The sequence below is a fragment of the Echinops telfairi genome, unplaced genomic scaffold (assembly GCF_000313985.2).
Source record: "Echinops telfairi isolate 266 unplaced genomic scaffold, ASM31398v2 ScPeMD7_1;HRSCAF=3_0, whole genome shotgun sequence".
In the NCBI taxonomy this organism is placed as follows: domain Eukaryota; kingdom Metazoa; phylum Chordata; class Mammalia; order Afrosoricida; family Tenrecidae; genus Echinops; species Echinops telfairi.
The window spans coordinates 77,743,256-77,761,938 of NW_022103896.1; the positions used below are offsets into that span (position 1 = coordinate 77,743,256).

General features: G+C 42.5%; 1 protein-coding gene across 1 annotated transcript in view; it reads left to right on the forward strand.

Annotated features, from left to right (window-relative positions):
• Window positions 1–2,216: 2,216 nt before the first annotated feature.
• GGH (gamma-glutamyl hydrolase) overlaps window positions 2,217–18,683 on the forward strand; it is a 23,358-nt gene continuing 6,891 nt past the window's right edge. Inside the window, exons 1-4 of the mRNA XM_004697757.2 lie at window positions 2,217–2,337; window positions 5,397–5,508; window positions 12,711–12,761; window positions 15,138–15,222. Of these exons, the coding sequence (XP_004697814.2) occupies window positions 2,235–2,337; window positions 5,397–5,508; window positions 12,711–12,761; window positions 15,138–15,222 (351 nt within the window). The 5' untranslated portion in view covers window positions 2,217–2,234. The remainder of the gene's footprint in view (window positions 2,338–5,396; window positions 5,509–12,710; window positions 12,762–15,137; window positions 15,223–18,683) is intronic.

The window sequence follows — 18,683 nt, forward strand, 5'->3', positions numbered from 1 at the left end:
GGAACATGAGAGTACAATCTAAAATCAATCACTAGTGGGACTTTCCGAGATGGGAGGGGGAAGGAGGCAGGTCATTCAGCAGCTAACAAAAATGGAGTTTCATTTGCTAGTCTGCCTCACTGACACCAAACCATTCATCTCCTGGCACTCTTATTTCTACGCTGGGTTAAATAATTCGTTGCAATGGTCACAGAGAACTCACAAACAATACTCACAATGAAGAGGGTTTATTAGGGAAGTTAATAGGCTATCATAAGCCAGGATCAGCAAACAGTAAATATACAGTCATTGATCCACAGAAACATTTCTCAGGCAGCAGCCAAAGCTCTCTAGTCTTCAGATTCTCAGCCAGGTGCTCCCTTGGCTTTTGCTTCCAAGGAGACCAACAGGCCAAGCCTGTTAATTTTCCCAGTCTAGGACCAGATGAGAAGGCATCCCCTACTCTGGCCACTGTTCTTGAGTCTCGGGAGCCCAGTCTCTGGTGCATCTGGTCTCAGCGACCTCTGCCCTTTTTGACTTACTCTTCCAATGGTTTTTAGACTTTGGTGTCCCAGATGACCTCTACACGGAGGTGTTTGTCTTTTTGACCATACTCACAATGAAAACAAAGGATAGTGTTTTAAATCATTTCCTCAAGTAAAGTGGGTGGGAAGAAAGTAGTTGGAATTAAAGGGTGGTGTCTTAAGCCCCACCCTTTAGTAGAGTCTAAAGAGGCCCCAAGGAAACCAAGGTTGTGAACCAAGGCGAACCCTCTGCCAAAGTCAATCCCACCCTAATCATGTTCATTAGTTCAATAGAGAACACCGTCCAAAATGGGATTATAGCAACACAGAGTCCATCACATAAGCAGTTATGGTTACAGGGGCCATGTTAATTGACTATATTTCATACTTCAGATGAATTTCATTCTGAATTTCACTTGGGTCATGAATGAAAAAATACAAGAAACTTCAAAATGTTCATGAAAAATGGACATTGAATTGAAAGACAATTTTTTTTGAAAGACAATTTTTTTTGAAAGACAAATTTTCAACGACTGTTTTGAAGCAGTTGAATGAAAAAGGATATTATTTTTCCTATCTTCCCACTGAAATGCGGGAAGTGTCCAATTCTAAAGTTTTACACTGAAAACCTCAAGGCACGTTTAATGACTAGGAAACCTAAACCCCAACTCTGTAGCATCAGATTCATAGGAAAGGTTAAGTCTTCTACTAGGGTAGCAGCAAGCAGTGGTGGTATAGTGGCTGCACGTTGGGCTGCAATCTGCAAGATCAGAGGTTCAAAACCACTAGTCCCTTCGACACCTTCTACTCCTGGAAATACTTAAAACTGTTAAAGTCTCGGAAACCCACAGGCAAGGGAGCACAGTGGGTCGCCGTGGACTGGACAGCTGGGAGTCTCTTTGAGAGCAGCAGCTAGGGTTTGAACCTCTAACCTCCTTATGTATGTATACTCCTAATTTAAATCCCATTCTAGGCAGACCAACGCCTAAACCCCTGGGCCACCCGTGCTCCCGAACAAGACGAACAGAGGCCCTGGCGGACGTCTGCGGTTGGCACGGACGGCGTTTATCAGAGGTAGGCATCGTTGGCGCGGCTGGTTGGGCCGATCTCCTTTGCTGGGATGCCTGGGGTTGGGCCCGCCTCGAACCAGTTCTGAGGTGAGGCGAGGTGAGGCGAGGCAAGGCGAGACTACTCTTCCTCTGGACTCTCACACCTGGACTGCAGCTCGCCTGCCCTCGGCAGCCACCGTCCGTTCTATTTGGAACGCGGCAGTGTCAAATTAGGCAGGCAGCATTCCTAAAGAGAAGGCCCGGCCTTTTCAGCGGGAGAACCTGCTCAAGGTTCTCGCTAGACTTCCGGACTCCCTAGTGGGCTGCGTCCTCCGCTGCAGGCTGAAGGCGGAGCCTTGCTGGGACTCACCTCAGGCGGATGTCTCAGAAGACGCCTCAGCGAGTATCCGCCTCGCGGAGGAAGGGGTAGCTGCACCTTAGAGGAGCCAGGAGAATGGGCGTAGCCACGACGCTTCGCTGCCACTCGCTTGATCCCGCCCCGCGGCCACGGTCGCTGCGCACGCGCGCCGGAACTACATTTCTATAGGCCGACACAGAGGAGCCACGCCCACTCCTGCCGTACCGGCCCAGCCCACCCCTGACGTACCCGCCCCGCCCCGCCCTCTTTCAGTCCGGCTCTTTGGAAAGGTGACGGGTCGGGGCTGCAAAGGCTGCGGGCACCATGGCCAGCGCACTCCGGCTGCTGTGCTTACTCCTCTGCGGAGCAGCTTGTCTTGTACTATCCGCACCCTTCGGCGGCACCACCGAGAAGAAGCCCATCATTGGTAATCAAGGGCGTGTGGGGTTTGGGGGAATGCATGCCATCGCTTGACTTTTCCAGCTGGGCTAGAACTCCTATGTCTCCTTTGAGTCCAGTGCACTGTTTTTAACGTACAAATGGAGTTCGGATATCATTTAGATTATACTGAAATGTAGCAGATGTCAATTCACATGAATATGACTCTTGAAGTTTTAAGAGAGGAAGGATCTTGTGCATTTTATCTTTTTATGTATAACTAGGAGTTTCTACAAAGTATGCAGTTTCTACAAAGTATGTCTGAATTGTATTTGTTATAAATTTGCTGGCTGAGGGTAATTTAAAGGTACAGATCGTTAAATGGTAAGATTTGAGTCGATTTAGGTAACAAAAGAAATTAAGGTTTACTTTGACTTTGTTACATCTACAGCACTGGGGGGCAGCAGCGATTTGTGTATTATCCTAACTTAAATCTCATTTGTGGGCAACATTAAGCTTGTGATAATTCGTTTCTGCAAATGGGTGTGTTAGAAGAAGTAAATCAGTTTCATACTGATTTTTGCAGGACTAGAGACACTGGGAGAAGCCCTGGTGGTGGAGTGGATTACGCATTGGGCTGCTAACCGCAAGGTCAGCACTTTGAACCCACTAAGAGGTTCTGCAGGAGAGAAAAAGGCTTCTTGTTCTTGTAAAGATTTCCAGCCTCAGAAACCCACGAGGTCAGTTCTACTCTGTCCTATGAATGGAAGAGATTGATGGCAGTGAGATTGGCGTTTTGTTTATGTTGTTGTTTTGCTTGATAGACACTGGATAGGGGGAAATCTACCAGGGAGAATGTAGGCAGGGTTTGAAATTTGCCCGAAGCAATTTACGTGTGGACAATTAAAATAAAGTTTACATTCTTTGTGGATTTATGCCATGCATACTATTTCAATTTATTTTTTCTTCCACAAAGATGAGCATTTCTTCCTGTAACCAAACAGTAAATTAGTAGTATTTTTCACGTGCATGGGTAGTGCCCAACTTTCAAATGAACTGTGTATAAGTATTTGGGACATTGCTATTTTAAAGTATTGGATTCTCTAAGGAGCCCACAGATTTTTTTTTTTTTGGTGAAGGGTGGTTCTTTTAAGAAAAGAAAACAAAGCAAACAAACCTGAAAGTATAATTATATCAACTTTGTTGGCAATAGCGAGTCCAGAAAAGAGGAGAAACAAAAGAAAACCAGGGCTTCTTTTCTCTTTTGTCAGTCAGAGGAAAACCCAAAACATCCAAACTCACTGCCGTGGGGTCAGTGCAGACTCACAGGACATGGTAGAACACCCCTCATGGATTTCTGAGACTAATTCATCTCAGGAGTAGAAAGCCTAGGGAGTATAGGGTATTCAAAGACATGGAAGCCACAGAAGTTGTATAATGGCCTTAGAGTGTGGGTGATATTTTGGTCAGATTTGAAGGGTAGGGAGTACAGCCTTACTGCTTTCCTCGGAACGGGAAAAGTGAGTATACATGTATAAGGCAGAGGACGGGAGGGAGGACTGTAGGTGGAACTTAATTATCCGGTGCAATTCATTTCTTGAATCTTGTGTTCCCACCTCTCCAAACACTGCCATGGAGTCACTGCTGACCCATAGCGACCTCCTGTGGTTTCTGAAACTGTTTATGGCCGAGCAAAGCTCAGTGGTCCTCCCGAGGATCTGCTGCTGGTTTCCAACTGCTGACCATGCGCATTGCAGCCCAACACATAACCACTGCACCAGCAGGGGTCCCTTGGTACCCCGATATATTTGTGGGTGTGCCTCCTTACCCCTTGGCACACCTTGATTCTTTTTTCCTCAGCCACACTTCATTTTCCTCATCGAAGATTATCTTATCGCTGAGGAGACGCCTTATTAAACCAGATCATTATAATATGTGGCTGTTATTGCTCCTGAGGTCTCACTGCCATTGAGTCAATTCTGATTCATAGTGACCCTAGAGGACAGCATAGAACTGTCTGTGGGATTCCAAGACTGTAATACGTTAGGGGTATCAAAAGCCTCATCTTTTTTTCCACAGAGCTGCTGATGGTGTCCAATGGCTGATGTGGTGGTTTGTAACGAACTAGTCACCCACTATGCCACCAGAGCTCCTTAAAATGTCAGTTACTGCCGAATTAATGTCAGATCATAAAAGAAACTGGGAATACAAAAATGCATAACACAGACAACGGCCCTTCCTGTCAGGAGACCTGTAGAATCACTGCAAGTGTGCTGAGTGTTCCAGATGTTTTAAAGCATGGGAGAAGGAACTAGATCTTTGGAGGGGCAAGGATATTCTAGATGGAGCAAGGAGCATGTGCCAAGCTCCTTGAGCCCCTGAAAGGCTAGTGTGGTTAAGCACAGATAAAAAGCTAGGAGAAGCCAAAGAGGCAAGTGGGGGTAGAGCCTTTCTGGTCTTGTAGAATTTATTAAGATTTGAAGACCCTTTGGAATGTGACTCCTGCCTGATCTGTTATTGCCCTGATCTCATTTTCTGTTGCTTTCTCCCTGGCTTACAGGGAGGGCCCTGTCAGGTGGATGGGTTCCTTGACTTTTGATGGCACTTGATTCAGGGCCTCTGAACATGCTGAAAAGCATTGGATTGCCAACTGCAAGGTTGGTGGTTCAAACCCATTGGCTGCTCACAGGAGAAAGATGAGGCTGTCTGATTCTGTAAAGATTTACACTCTTGGAAACCCATAGGGACAGTTCTGTTCCACCCTATAGTGTCTCTGTGAGTCAGAATGGAATCAATGGCAGTGGGTTTGATTTGGGATATAGGGTTGCTATGAGTTAGAATCAACTGGATGGCAATGGAGTAGGTTTACTCTGAAATGTATTTTAAGGTACAGGAAGGATGCTTTTAGGTCTTATTTGGCCTCGGATGTGGGGTGGGGAAGCTACTTACAATGCAGATAAGCCTCCCCAACTCTGTGAATACACTTACAGAAGAAATCTCATATTTAGTTCCTTCAACTGGTAAAGTTTTACTGGGCTAGGTTTTACTTCTGAGCAGGAAAAAAGGAAATTTTATGAAAACTAAAGTTATTTTTGTTTTGTTATTTAGGAGTATTAATGCAAAAGACCCAAAATAAGATGAGGAGCTTTGGAAAGTACTACATTGCTGCATCCTATGTAAAATATTTGGAGTCTGCAGGTGCAAGGGTCGTACCAATAAGGTATGGTTTGCTATTTATCACATTCTGTATAAAAGTGAATGTTTCATATTTGTTCGTTATCTAGCTATAGTAACATTGTGCTTAATTTCTGCCACAAACATAATGCTTAGAGTCTTTCATTAGGTTGTGTAGTATCCGTAGCTGTGTGTAACTGTAACATCATTAGAAGTGTGTCATAGATATTAGCACCAAGGATAAGCCAGCATTTCCTTTGCCCCCAAATAAATGGTCCTCATCAGTTGTCACAACATCAATAAAGTAGAAGAATATAAAACATAAACAGCTTTATTCCATAGTGTTACAATAGGGAAACAGGAGAGATTAATTTATGTGACTTTTACAATGCTTTCACATTCTACTGCAAAAGTTTTTAAATGACAAATATAGCAGTGTTGCAATACACTATTGGTATTGCAGTTTTAAGGAGCTATATTTTGTGGGAGAGAGATGAAGCTATTTGCTCTCTTAAAGATTTATAGCTTCAGAAACTTTACAGGATTACTGTGAGTGCTAATTGACTTGATGGCAGTGGGGTTGATTTTGACTTTTGCAGTCATATGGGCCATTGGAAATGAAATGATTCATCTCATTTTGATTTTGAGAGTTGAATTTTTATAATTAACGATGCCTGAGATGTAATTTATAATATATTGTCAGTCAGAATGAGTATGTCATGGACTAGCCTAGCCACCCCATCTCCCCGCCCCCCGAAACTACATTATAAATGATTATTTTATTTATAACCTGTCTTTATAAATGATTCAGTAAAGAAAAAAATTCAAAAGAAAAAGTACTGTTTAAATAAAATATTAATATATATGTAAATATTATATTTTAGAGATATTTTCCACAAATTAGTGTCATAGGGATTATCTTCTTACTTGATCTTTTTCATTTAACTCAGCAATCTCTGTTCCAAGGTAAGCATTTCATTTTGGCCTTTCATCTTTAATTTCTTTGGTAGCAGATCTCATTTTCCAAATGACATAGGCTTTGGAAACGCAGACGATAACACACTGGGTTTGAACAGAGTGGAAAACTCCTGGCTATCTTCCAAATTTAGAACAATCGGCTCTTCTCTCTTTGGAAGCTCTGTAGCCATCTCTGCAGCAACATAGCACACGCGAGCTTCTGTACTGACTAACACGTGGTGGGTCTGCAGGGGGATGCTGACCAGGTCTCCTGAAAGGGAAGGTGGGAATTCTACCTCAGAATCACTACTGCTCTCTGAGACCAGTTACAATCTCAGTCGACTCCAATGTGTGGCAACTCCAAGTGTGTCTGTCAGAATCTAACCGGGCTCCGTAAACATTCAGTGGCTGATTTTTGCAAGTAGAATACCAGACCTTTCTCCCGAGGTGTCTGTGGGTGAATTCAAGTCTCAGCCTTTTGGTTAGCAGCTGAACGCATTCACCATTTGTACCGCTCCAGTGTTAATGACTTGGGGGTGAGTCTGTGAAGAGTCCGGACCAATTCAGAGCCTGTTGTAATTGGCTAGATGTAAAGAAAGAAGCTCTTGTTCAGGGCCTGGGTTGTGGGATTGCAGGATGTAAACGATCTTTGAAAGAGCCAACAGTGTTGTATGATGTCAGGGTGGTAGAGCACAGGAAGAGCCTGGTTTTGAAACCGGAACACTTGCACACTATGGGTCTTTAGGACAAAAGCCTGGCGATGGTGCCTGTCGGCATTCAAGTACCTTCAGCTTAGGAGTCTGCGTTTCTGAGTGCTGTCATCACAGGTAGTGATTTTAACAAGCAAATTGATTGTCTCACAGTTTCTAACTCACTGTCATTGAGCTGATTCTGACTCATAGTGGCCCTATAGGGCAAGATAGAACTGCCTTTGTGGGTTTTCGAAGGCCACAACTTTTTAAAAATAGTAGACACTCTCATCCTTCTTCTGTGGACTAGTTGATTTTGAACTGCTGACCTTGCAGTTAGCAGCCCAGCACATAACCCACTATGCCCCAGGGTTCCTTACAGTTTCACCTCACATCCACTCCCTGCCATGTAGTCGATTCTGACACAGTATCCAGGGAGACCTGCTCCTCTGAGTTTCAGATCCGGGAGCTCTTTACAGGAGTAGAAAGCAGCTGGTGGTTTTGAATTGCTGACCTTGAGGTTGCCAGCCCAACTAATAATCTCTTCCCATCAGGACGCCTCCTGATAGTTTAGGAGGCTAGAAATCTGAACTGAGGGGAAGGGGAGCCATCATGTGGGCTTTCTTTGTATTTACAATGCTTCTTTTTTAGCTCAAAATCTGCTGAGGGAACACCCACAAGTTGTGGTTGCATTAACATGACAAAGAAAACCTTCTTCCCAAGTGGGAGGATCTGATATTCATCGGAATCACCAAAATCTAAACCCAGTATCCTAGTGACCCTGCAGGACGGAGTGGACCTGCCTTCCTCATGAGGGTTTCAGGACTGTAATTTCTGTGGGAGCAGATTGCCACATTGTTCTCCCTCAGCTGGACTGAGGGGTTCAAGTGGCAGACCTTTAGGTTAATAGTCAAGTGCTTTAATCGAGCCCCCAAGGGCTTTTCTCCCAGGTTGAAGGGTTCAGATGCCAACACATATTTTTGAAGGGCACATCTCAATCAATAACATCAAAGTATAACCAGAGCAAATTCACTGCCATCCAGTCGGCGTTGACTCATAGCGACCCCATAGGACAGGGTAGAACTGCCCCTGTGACTGTCCAAGACTGTAACTTTTAACTGGAGTAGAAAGCTCTGTTTTCTCCCTCTGGCAGGCTGGTGGTTTCAAACTGCTGACCTTGCAGTTAGCAGTCCAATGTGTAACCACTGGGCCACCAGAGCTCCTGTTACGCTATGGAAGCCATCAATAAGATAGCCTGACATAGTGACTGTAACAATAGGTTTACACACAATAGTGATTATGGGGATGGTGCAGGACTGGGCAGTGTTTCACTCTGTTGTACATGTTGGGTCACTGTGATGGCAGCTAACAACAAAAGCATAGCAACAAGGGTCCCAGGGGTGGGGAGCAGGGGGTTTTCTCAGACTTACTAATTTTTAAGTTAATAGCCAAGTGAATAGTTAGCACCACCCGGGAACTGTCATTTTGATCAGGCCCATAGTTGAAATAGCCATGGGGAAGAGTCTGGGTTATGGCTGGTTAGTTCCTGTTTTGTGGGTGCATGTAGGGAGGTTAGGCTGGCAGAATACCAGGGACCTCCCCCACTTCATTAAGTTGATTCTGACTCACAGTGACCCTATGTGTTGTTAGGTGCCATCTGGTCCTTTCCGACCTATAGCGACTCTGCACAACCGAGCTAAACACCGCACGGTACTGTACCATCCTCATAATTATCCCTTTTCCTGATACCATTGTTGTAGCCACTGTGTCAATCCATCTCATTGAGGGCTTTCCTCTTTTTTGCTGCCCCCTATCCAAGCATGATGTCCTTCTCAAGAGACTGGTCACTCCTTAAAGCATGTCCAAAGTTGCTTAAGAGGACGCCTTTCCTTGCCTTTAAGGAGCACTCTGACTGTGCTTCTAAAACAGACCACTTAGTCCATTTGGAGCCCAGGTGTTTAAGATATTCTTCCCCAGCACCACAATTCAAATGCATTAATTCTTTTACAGGTTTCCTTATTCAATGCCCAACTTTCACATATGAGGCGATGGAAAATACCATGACTTGGGTCAGGTGCGCCTTAGTCCTCAAAGTAACATCCTTGCTTTTCAGTACTCTAATGAGGTCTTGTGCAGCAGATTTATTTAATACAATGTGTGGTTCGATCTCCTGACTGCTGCTGCCATGAACATTGATTGTGAATCCAAACAAGATGAACTCCTTGACCCTTTCTCTGTTTAGCACTGTGTTACCTATTGATCCAGTTGTGAGGATTTAATCTTCTTTACACTGAGTCGTATAATCCATACTGCAGGCAGTAATCCTTGATCTTATCAAAAGTTCAAGTCCTCCTACTTGCAGCAAGCAAGCTTGTGCCATTTGCCTATCACAGATTGTTAATAAGCCTTCCTCCAACCTTGATGCCACACTCTTCATATAATCCACTGTCTCTGATGATTTGCTCAGTATGCAGATTGAGTAAATCTGGTGAGATGATACAAACCCTGATGCACATCTATCCTGATTTTAAACCATGGGTTATTTCCTTGTTCTGTTCACACAGCTGCCTCTTGATCCATGTATAAGTCCTGAATGAACACAATGAAATGTCCTGGGATTCCGAAGCCCCCTATATAAACCAAAACCAAACGCACTGCCATCAAGTGGATGTTCACTCACAGTGACCCTGTAGGACAGGGTAGAACTGGCCCTGTGAGTTTCTGAGACTGTAACTGTATATAGGAGTAGAAAGCCCTGTCGTTCTCCCTTTACCCCCTATATAGGAGATAGTAAAACTTTATTTAGAGTTTCTGAGACTATAAAACTCTACAGGAGCAAACAGCTTTTGCAGAGTTTGGCTGGTGGGTTTGAATCAAAAGCCATGTTGTTATCAGCCCAATGTTTACCCCACAAACCACCAGGGCTCCTTCTCTGTTAAAAGGGGGATATTATTGTGAATTTATGCATAGACTGGGACTTCTTAAGTAGGGAGGTTCATTTGAATTTAGAGGAAAGCAGAGTTCTACATAATATGGTCTACAAAAATATATTACCTACTTATTAATGAGAGAGATAATCTTCCTGCTCCCCTTACCCTAAAACCAATGCAAACCAAACCTTTTTCCCTGGGGTAGAAATTATGAGCCTTGCTTCTTATCTGATAATAAATCTCCAACTTCCTTTGTAAATGGCTCAGACAGTCTATGTCTTATTCCTTTCTTATAGGAATAAGGATAATAGGAATAACAGAAAATTGCTAAATGTAGGAGAGTTCTTGCAGGAATTTGACAAATCAATATGAGCTTTCTTCAATTGTTCTTGAATTTACTATATCCTTTTAAAGAACAAGCATATCTTGCTGTGGTCTAAATAAAGATTGTAGCTAGTTGTCACAGATTAATCTAGTTGATTTTCTCAGAGGGAAGAAGCTAAAATCATCAATAGCCTGGCAATTGTTGTTGGGTGCTCTCTAGTCAGTTCCAAGTCATAGCCCCTCTATAGTAAGTACCACTGATGGAACACGGCATAGCCCTGTGCCATCCTGCCAAATCTGAGCCCGTCGTTGCAGCTGTTTAATTGGTTGTCAGGATCAGTAAATAGTAAGGATATAGTCATTGGTCTACAACAGCGACTCTGACTCTCAGCCATGTAGTCCCTTGGCTTCTGCCTGTGTGGCCCAGGAATCCCACCATGATTCCTTGGCTCTGTCCCATGGTCTTTGGGCCGCAGCCTCTTGTACCTCTGGTCTTGGCTCCTGTCTTATCAATCAGGGGTTTCAGACATTCTCCACCGGTGCCTCTTCTTCCTTAAGGGTCCCAGGCATTCTCTCTGTTCCTGCTTCTGAGATGTCTTATCCTCAGAGGCAGGAGAGTAGCAATTAAAACTGACCAACCCTCTCTAGTAGTGTCACACGTGCCCTGTTTGCATAGTCCCACCCAATCACTTGTTGGGAAATACAGAGACACAGATGTTGCTCTCAGGTGCCCTCGAGTCGGTTCTTTCTTATGGTGACCCTACATACAATGGAGGGAAACACTGCCCGGCCCTGCACCATCCTCACAATTATTTTTATATTTGAGTCCACTGTGGCAGCCACAGTGTCAATCTGTCTTGTCCAGAGTCTTCTGCTTTTCGGCTGCCCCTCTACCTTACCAAGCATAATGTCCTTCTCCAGGGACTGTTCTTTCCATATCATAAGTCTAAACATGAGATGACATCTTGCCATCCTGACTTCTAAGGAACATCCTGGCTGCACTGCTTCCAAGACAAATTTTTTGTTCTTCAAGCTATCCATGAAACTTTCAGTATTCTTTGCCAGCACCATAATTCAAATGCATCGGTTCTTCTTTGGTTTTCCTTATTCCATGTTCAACTTCAATATGCCTATAAGGTGATTGAAAATGCCACCTGTGGGTCAAGTGTACTTTGGTCCTCTAAGTGACACCCTTGCTCTTCAACACTTTAAAGAGATCTTGTGCAGCAGATTTACCCAGTGGGATGTGTTGTTTGAGTTCTTGGTGGCTGCTTCCATGGGCATTGATTTTTGGATCTGTGCAAGACGAAATCCTTGACAGCTTCAATCCTTGTAGCTTAGACCACATGGGTAACACTTATGAACAGAATACGTAGTAACTCCTGAAGAGTTGCAACCGTGGTGGGAGTGGGATGAAGTAGTGACTGGAATTTATAGGATTGGTGGTTTTTATCAGCATCGTGAACTGAGCTTTGGGTTTCTGAAGCTGCTGACCTCACAGTTAGCAGTCCATCTGTAATCCACTACTCACCAGGACTCAGAAATGTCAGGTAAAGAGCAAAATCAGACTCACTGCCATTGAGTTTATGCCGACTTATACTGATCCTGGGAAGACATGGTCGAACTGTCCCTGTGAGTTTCCAAGATGCTCCCTCTTTTGGGGAGTAGAAAGCCCCATCTTTCTCCTGTGAAGTGGCTGGTGGTTTTGAACTGCTGACCTCTTTGTCAGCAGCCCAATGTGTCACCACTAAGCCACCAGGGCTCCCGAGATTTAAGATAGACATGCTATTAATAAAACTCTAAAAATGAATAAATAAACAAGCTCTTTGTTTAGTGTTTACATAATACTTCTGAAGGCCTCCCGCAGTTCTTGGCTAGCAGAGAAATGAAAATAAGTATATGTGAATAAAATAAACCCTCTGCAGTTCAGGTGATTTCAACTCATAGGGCTCTTACAGGACTGAATAAGACTGCCTCATAGGGGTTCTGAGGCTCTAAATCTCTAGGGAAGCAGACTGCCATATCTTTCTACCACAGAAAAATTATTGGTGCTCAGATTTCATAATTTTTAATGTTTTGCATATTAATATATACTTTTCAATATTAGATGACATTAGGCCATAGAATATCATCATATTCATTTGTCCAGTGAACAAAATATGATACAATTGTTTGGCTTTTATGTCTTTTATAAAAACCTCTAGGAAGGTGGAGAGGTAATATTACCTGGAATTTAAGAATTAACTTTTATCTGGCTTCAAAAGCATAATGTGACTTCATTTAGAGCCTTTTTTTCTTAAATCTTGGAAGTGGATATTTTGTAACAATTTCTTTTTAATAATTTTCAGGCTTAATCTTACAGATAACGAGTATGAAAAGCTCTTCAGATCTATTAATGGGTAAGTTGAGAGTATAGTATTGATTTGATACAGTGCATACAGACATGTTTGTGTTTGTGAAGAGTACTGCCTCTAAATGCAGCAAAACCTACGAATGCTGGAACCTTTGTAAGGCGGAAATATGTCGGCATAAGAAAATTAAAATATCGTTTCCACCAAGGGAGAACAATAGGCAAATGGTAAACTACCCTCTCAAAGGCCAAAGACTTGTGAGAGACCTGGATGACCAAGGTAGTCCTGTGGCATTCTGGATCTCACAGGTATGCCTGAGGTGTTTCTATGTGACTTTCTTCCAGTGGCATAGCACATTTGTTTTCTGAATTCTTTTTTTAGGAATTATTTTGTTCAGAGTCCTATGAAATGCAAAAGTCCTATGAAATGTAGGAGGCAGGTTAGGAAATATATATCCATGCTATGTGGACCCACATAGTATATATTTACACATAAAAATGTGTGACAGAGTCTTTGTTCTATAATTCTTAGCTTACATGTTTTGAAGCCATTTTTAATATTTGCTTAGGCAATTTAAAGCAACTGGGTTTGAGGCTACTAATTATCTTCCAGCCAGTAACTTGAATAGAACACAGGGGGGAAAAAAACCCTTCCTAATCCTCTGGCTTGACCACAAAGGATATGATTGATTGGCTCTTAGAAAAAAGCTTTTAAGCATATTGGAAATGTTTGCCACTCCTACTTAGAGGCAAGCTACTTAGAACAATTAAGAAAACATTTTTTCAAATATCACATTGGTAGAGAAGAGAAAATTTGTGACTACATTATGATTTGGATTTAAAGAAATAAGTATTCTCATACTTACTTAATTGTAATATAAACTGTATAGCGTTTTGGGGGTTAATTTTGCAGTACATACTAAAATTTAAAATGTACCATATTTATTTTTAAAATTTACTTTTCTCCTTGTGTGAAGACTAAGCATATCCCTGAGCATATGGATTGTAGTACTGTTATAATAACCAAAATTAAGAAACCAGCCAGCAGTCCTTCAGTTGGACTTGTTTAAATAAAATAGATTATATGTACATGGTAGGATACTATGCAGGCAGTTAAAATGAGGATATCTTTAGGTGCTATTCTCAGTCACTTTTATTAGGTGAACTGTGTGATATCGTCATTTGAAAAAGGCAATTCACAAAATGGAACCCTTAGTAAATTTTGTTTGCTTTTGTTTTCAAGGTTGGGGCAAGAAGCTATTTGTGTCAGATCAATATAAAACTATTAACAGTGGTTCTGATTGTGAGGGGGTGTTGGAGTGCTGTTTTTACTGTAAAGTTTCTTAATCCCGTGTATTAATAAGCCTATGTTCATTTTTTAAAAAAAAATAAAGACTCTTTATAAAGCTATCTTAGAAAATTCCTTTGCCTTCAGTTCATTTAAACATTCACTGTAAAGGCAGTTCAGGGAGTGAAACCCCTGCAGCCGCGGATGTGTGCCTGATGCTCTGGCACGCCCGAGGAGGTGCAAGTCCAGCCACCACGTGAGCGGGGAGCCTCCCCGTGATTCTTTTGAGTCACTTCGCTTCTTCCTCCTTCTCCCCACCTGCGCTTCTGTTTGTACAGGAATCAGAAGTCATAGTTAATATGGGCAGGAAGAAAGTTCTGGTAGCTAGTTTATCCAGCTCCTCGGTGTACATTGACAACCAGCAATGGCTCTTTACGGGACCAGGGAGCCCTGTTTGTATCTCCCCACCCTGTTTCCTGTAGTGCCTCCTCTTAATTTCTTCTCACACTTTGTTCTTTGCTTAGCCCGGGCAGTCAAAGCAGGCTCCAGGGTGGGAAAATTGGGAGCATATGGACTGTTTCTGAGTGGCTCCAGGAAATACCAGTACAATTTCAGAAACGCTCTGGCCAAGCACTTCTTATGCAGTAAATCCTGTACTAGTTTGTTTGCGAGGCAGAGGTAAAAGGGCAACGTCTAGTTCTAATGAATTTTCTTACTTAGAAGAGAAATCAACTTTTCTTTATGAAGAGTCTTTGGGTTTAAACATACAAAATTGGACAGAGGCAGCTTTTTAATCCTGCGTCAGTAAACAGGGAAAACTGCTAGTGAGGCTTCATTCAGTCGCTTTTGATAGTGGAGTTTCCTAACAAGGATTCTACCGCAGTTTATACATCCAAGTTGTCTACTAGACTGTGAGTTTCCAAATAGCAAAGATTACTTAGTACCTTTGTTTCTCCAGGCTAGGATGGGTGTTCACTAGGGTCATTTCTGAGTGGGTAGCGTTCCAAAAATGGTTATATCCTGTTTTGCTTATTTATTTTTTGCTTTTTACTTGCCTTAATGATCTGCTTGTGTCATAAGAAGAAGTGGTTTTAATATCCTTTTCCGGGGGAAACACCCCGTGTCCTGTTGTTTTAGGATTCTTTTCCCTGGAGGAGGTGCTCACCTAAACAACTCCTATTATGCCAAAGTGGCCAAGCTATTTTATGACTTTGCCCTACAGGTAAGTATGTTATTGTTTACTACTACAGATAGTTTTGTGGGGGCTTGTTTGTTTGTTTGTTTGGTTTGGTTTGAGTTTTGTTTTTGTAACTTTCCATGACACAGTAGTCTTCAGTCTATATTACACTCTCCCAGTTACCCTATAGCCTCACCACCACCTTGATGTGTGAGACTCTCCGTATAAGACCGCTGTAGGACACCTGCATGTCTCCTGGCTGCCTCGCCTGTAATTCGGGCACTCACATGGAATTCTCAGAGCACTACTGACCGGGCCATCTCTCATCGCCTGCTGGCTAATGTGACAGGGTCTCATGGTGGCTTAGTAGCTACCATGTTGATCAAGACTATCTTTTTATTATGAACTAGGCATTGTTCTTGTGTTATTAATTCTCAGCTCCTCCTGACGCCTTTAATCCTTCACACCCTTTCCTCACACTCAGCCTGAGCTCAGCCTGTTACCGGCAGAGCCGCCTGCTGCCCACCCCCCAGTATAACGTCTTAGGTTGGACCTGCCTTTGGTATCGTTGGTCAGACTCTTATTGTTTCTCCTCTAAACCATTAAAGACATTTTCTAATTAAACTTGCTCATTCTAGATTTCCCCACCCTTGTTAAATATTTCCATAACCAACTACTTTTAGCATGCGACACACTTGCGTTTTTTTTTTTTTAAAGTAACTGCAGCCTGTTATATAGTCTTTGAGTCAAAACCTTTCATAGTGTGCCCAGTAGCCCCTTCCCAGCCTTTTCTTTTGTAATTGGAGTAGATCCAGTATTTTAGGCATACATCGTGTAACCTCCTACACTGTAATCTAGACCATCACTTCATATCTTAGCCACCTTTTGAGACTAGGGTGCTGTTATTTTTCTGTTGACTTTCTCTATCCCCAGTAGCATGGTGGGTTCTGCATTAGCCTGTTAACTGCCAGGCCAGCAGTTTGGAACCCCCAGCTCTGCTCTGATGGAGAAAGATGAGGCTTTCTGATTGCATGAAGGTTCACAGCTGTGAAAACCTAGAGGGGCAGTTCTGTTGCGCTCGGGAGGGTGGCCGTGAGTCTGAATTGATTGAGTCGCAGTGACTTTGGTTTGGTTTGGACCTCAGCTGAAATGGCCTCTGACCTCTCCTACCTCTTAGGGTGCTTTGTTGTAGGATTGTTAAAACATTTATTTAGCATTCAACTCTATAATATGACCAAAGTCCTTGCCCACAAGGAATTTATATTCTGAAGCTAGCCTATCTTGAGGATATCTGTTCATGTTTTACCAAATGTGGTTGCAGTACACTTTGAGACATTCCCCATGGTGCCTCCTATGTATGATGATGTGCACTCGGTGTAGGTTAGCCAGGTAGTCTTGAAACACTAACCAGTGAACACAATTTAAATGTTACAATGTGAATAATTTAAAATGCATGTATGAACATCATAAAGTAGTCAATCCTTTGTTTTTTTGCATATAAAGACTTCATGTAATGTTTAATTAAAAACAAACCGGCAACCCACAAGACAGACCCAAAGATCCTTTTTATTTTCCTTTCACTTCTCTTAACAACAATAAAAATGTAATTCGCTACTTAGAGATTTCTAAGCACAGGGAAAAAAGCTTAGTAACTAGCCTTGAGCTACTTATATAGTTACAACTATTGGGATATACAAAACTCTTATTGGAAAAGCGTTAAGTCTGTTGGAGTCATTTTTTGCCTATTCTATGACTTTTGCTCTTTGGGCCATTTGCAAGTCCCCTAATAAATAATTGGCCCCAGCAATCAAGGGAATTACATTTAGTTGAAAATAAAATATGGTACAGCTAGAAACAGAGAGTACTTTTGTGTTAATGGCATACAAATGTAGTCAAACCCTACAGCTAAAAGTAGAAAGCACTCTATAATTTCTAAATGCAGATGGGCAGAACTGTAAATAAAGAATTAAAACTTCTTCCTTGGTATAGGAGGCATAGGACTTAATGTAATTTTCTATTTTTCTCAGTGAGGAACAATAGCAAAAACCAAGATCATTATTTCAAGTGAGTACCTAGTAGGTCATATTTTATAATCTATGCAAGAAAATTTCTTGCATTTAGAGAAGCAAAAACTCAGACCATTTACCCCTGAGTTGAATCTGACTCCTGGCAACCTCACGTATCTCGAAGTAGAACTGTGTTCCATAGGGTTTCAGTGGCATGTGTTAAGGAAATAGGCCGCTACACCTTTCTTCTGAGGTGTCTTTGGGGGAGTTTGAACAATCTACCTTTTGGTTAGCAGCTGAGCATGTGAGCCATTTGTATCACCTAGGGACTCCTGCTTCTAGAAAGTTATGGTTACAATTCATTTTTGTGGTTAGCGGCTAAAGTTAGGTCAAATATTCAGTGATTTTGAAAACTCAGTTGCTGTTATGGTTCGGTGCCTGTAGTTGGTTCTAATTCCCAGTGATTCTTGACACCAGAATGAAACACGGCCCAACACTGTGCCATCGTCACAGTTGTTTCTCAGTTGAGCCCTTATGGCAGCTAGTGTGTCAATCCATCTTGTGGAGGGGCTTCCTCCTTTTCATTGGCCTTCAATTTTACCCACCATACTATCCCTTCGGGACTGATCTCTCCTGATAACTTGTCCAAAGGTAAGTGGAGAGGCACTCTTGCCACCATGGATTCTAAGGAACATTCTGGTTGTACTTCTTCCAAGACAGATTGGTTTGTGTGTTTGGCAGTCCATGGTACTTTCCAGTATTCTTCACCAGCACAGTAATTTAAATGCATCAAATCTTCAATCTTCCTTATTCAATATCCAACTTTCTCATGCATATGAGGCAATTGAAAATACCATTGCTTGGGCCAGGTGCCCTTTAGTCCTCAAAGTAGCATCTTTGATTTTCCACACTTTAAAGAGATCTTATGTAGCCGAGTTACCCAATACATCCCGCTGTTTGATCTCTTGAATGCTTTTTCCAAGCAAAATGAGATCTTTGACAACGTTAATCTTTCTCCATTTATTGTGATGTTACCTACTGGTCCATTTGTGAGGATTTTGTTTTCTGTACACCGAGTTGTAGTCCAGAGTGAAGTCTTACAATTCTTGACCTTCATCAGCAAGTGTTTCAAATCCTCCTCCTCCTCAGCTAGCAAGGTTGTGTCATATGCGTATCGCTGGTTGTTAATAAGTCTTCCTCCAATCTGACACTGCATTCTTCTTCATATAATCCACTAGCTGAGTGGCTAGTGGGTTTGAACTGCCTGCTTTAAGATTATTGATCTGATGCTTAACGCATTGCCACCAGAGTGGCGAGCATTGGGCAAGGTTTACAACTAGGCATCCAAAGTGGCAAAAATTACAATTTATGAATAAGTGTCTTTGTAGCTTTTGACCCTGTGGGACAGAATAACACTTCACCTTCAGGTTTTCAAGGCTTTAAAACTTACAGGAGTAGACAGCCTCAGCTTTCCCTTTGAGTGATTGGTAGGTTCAAACC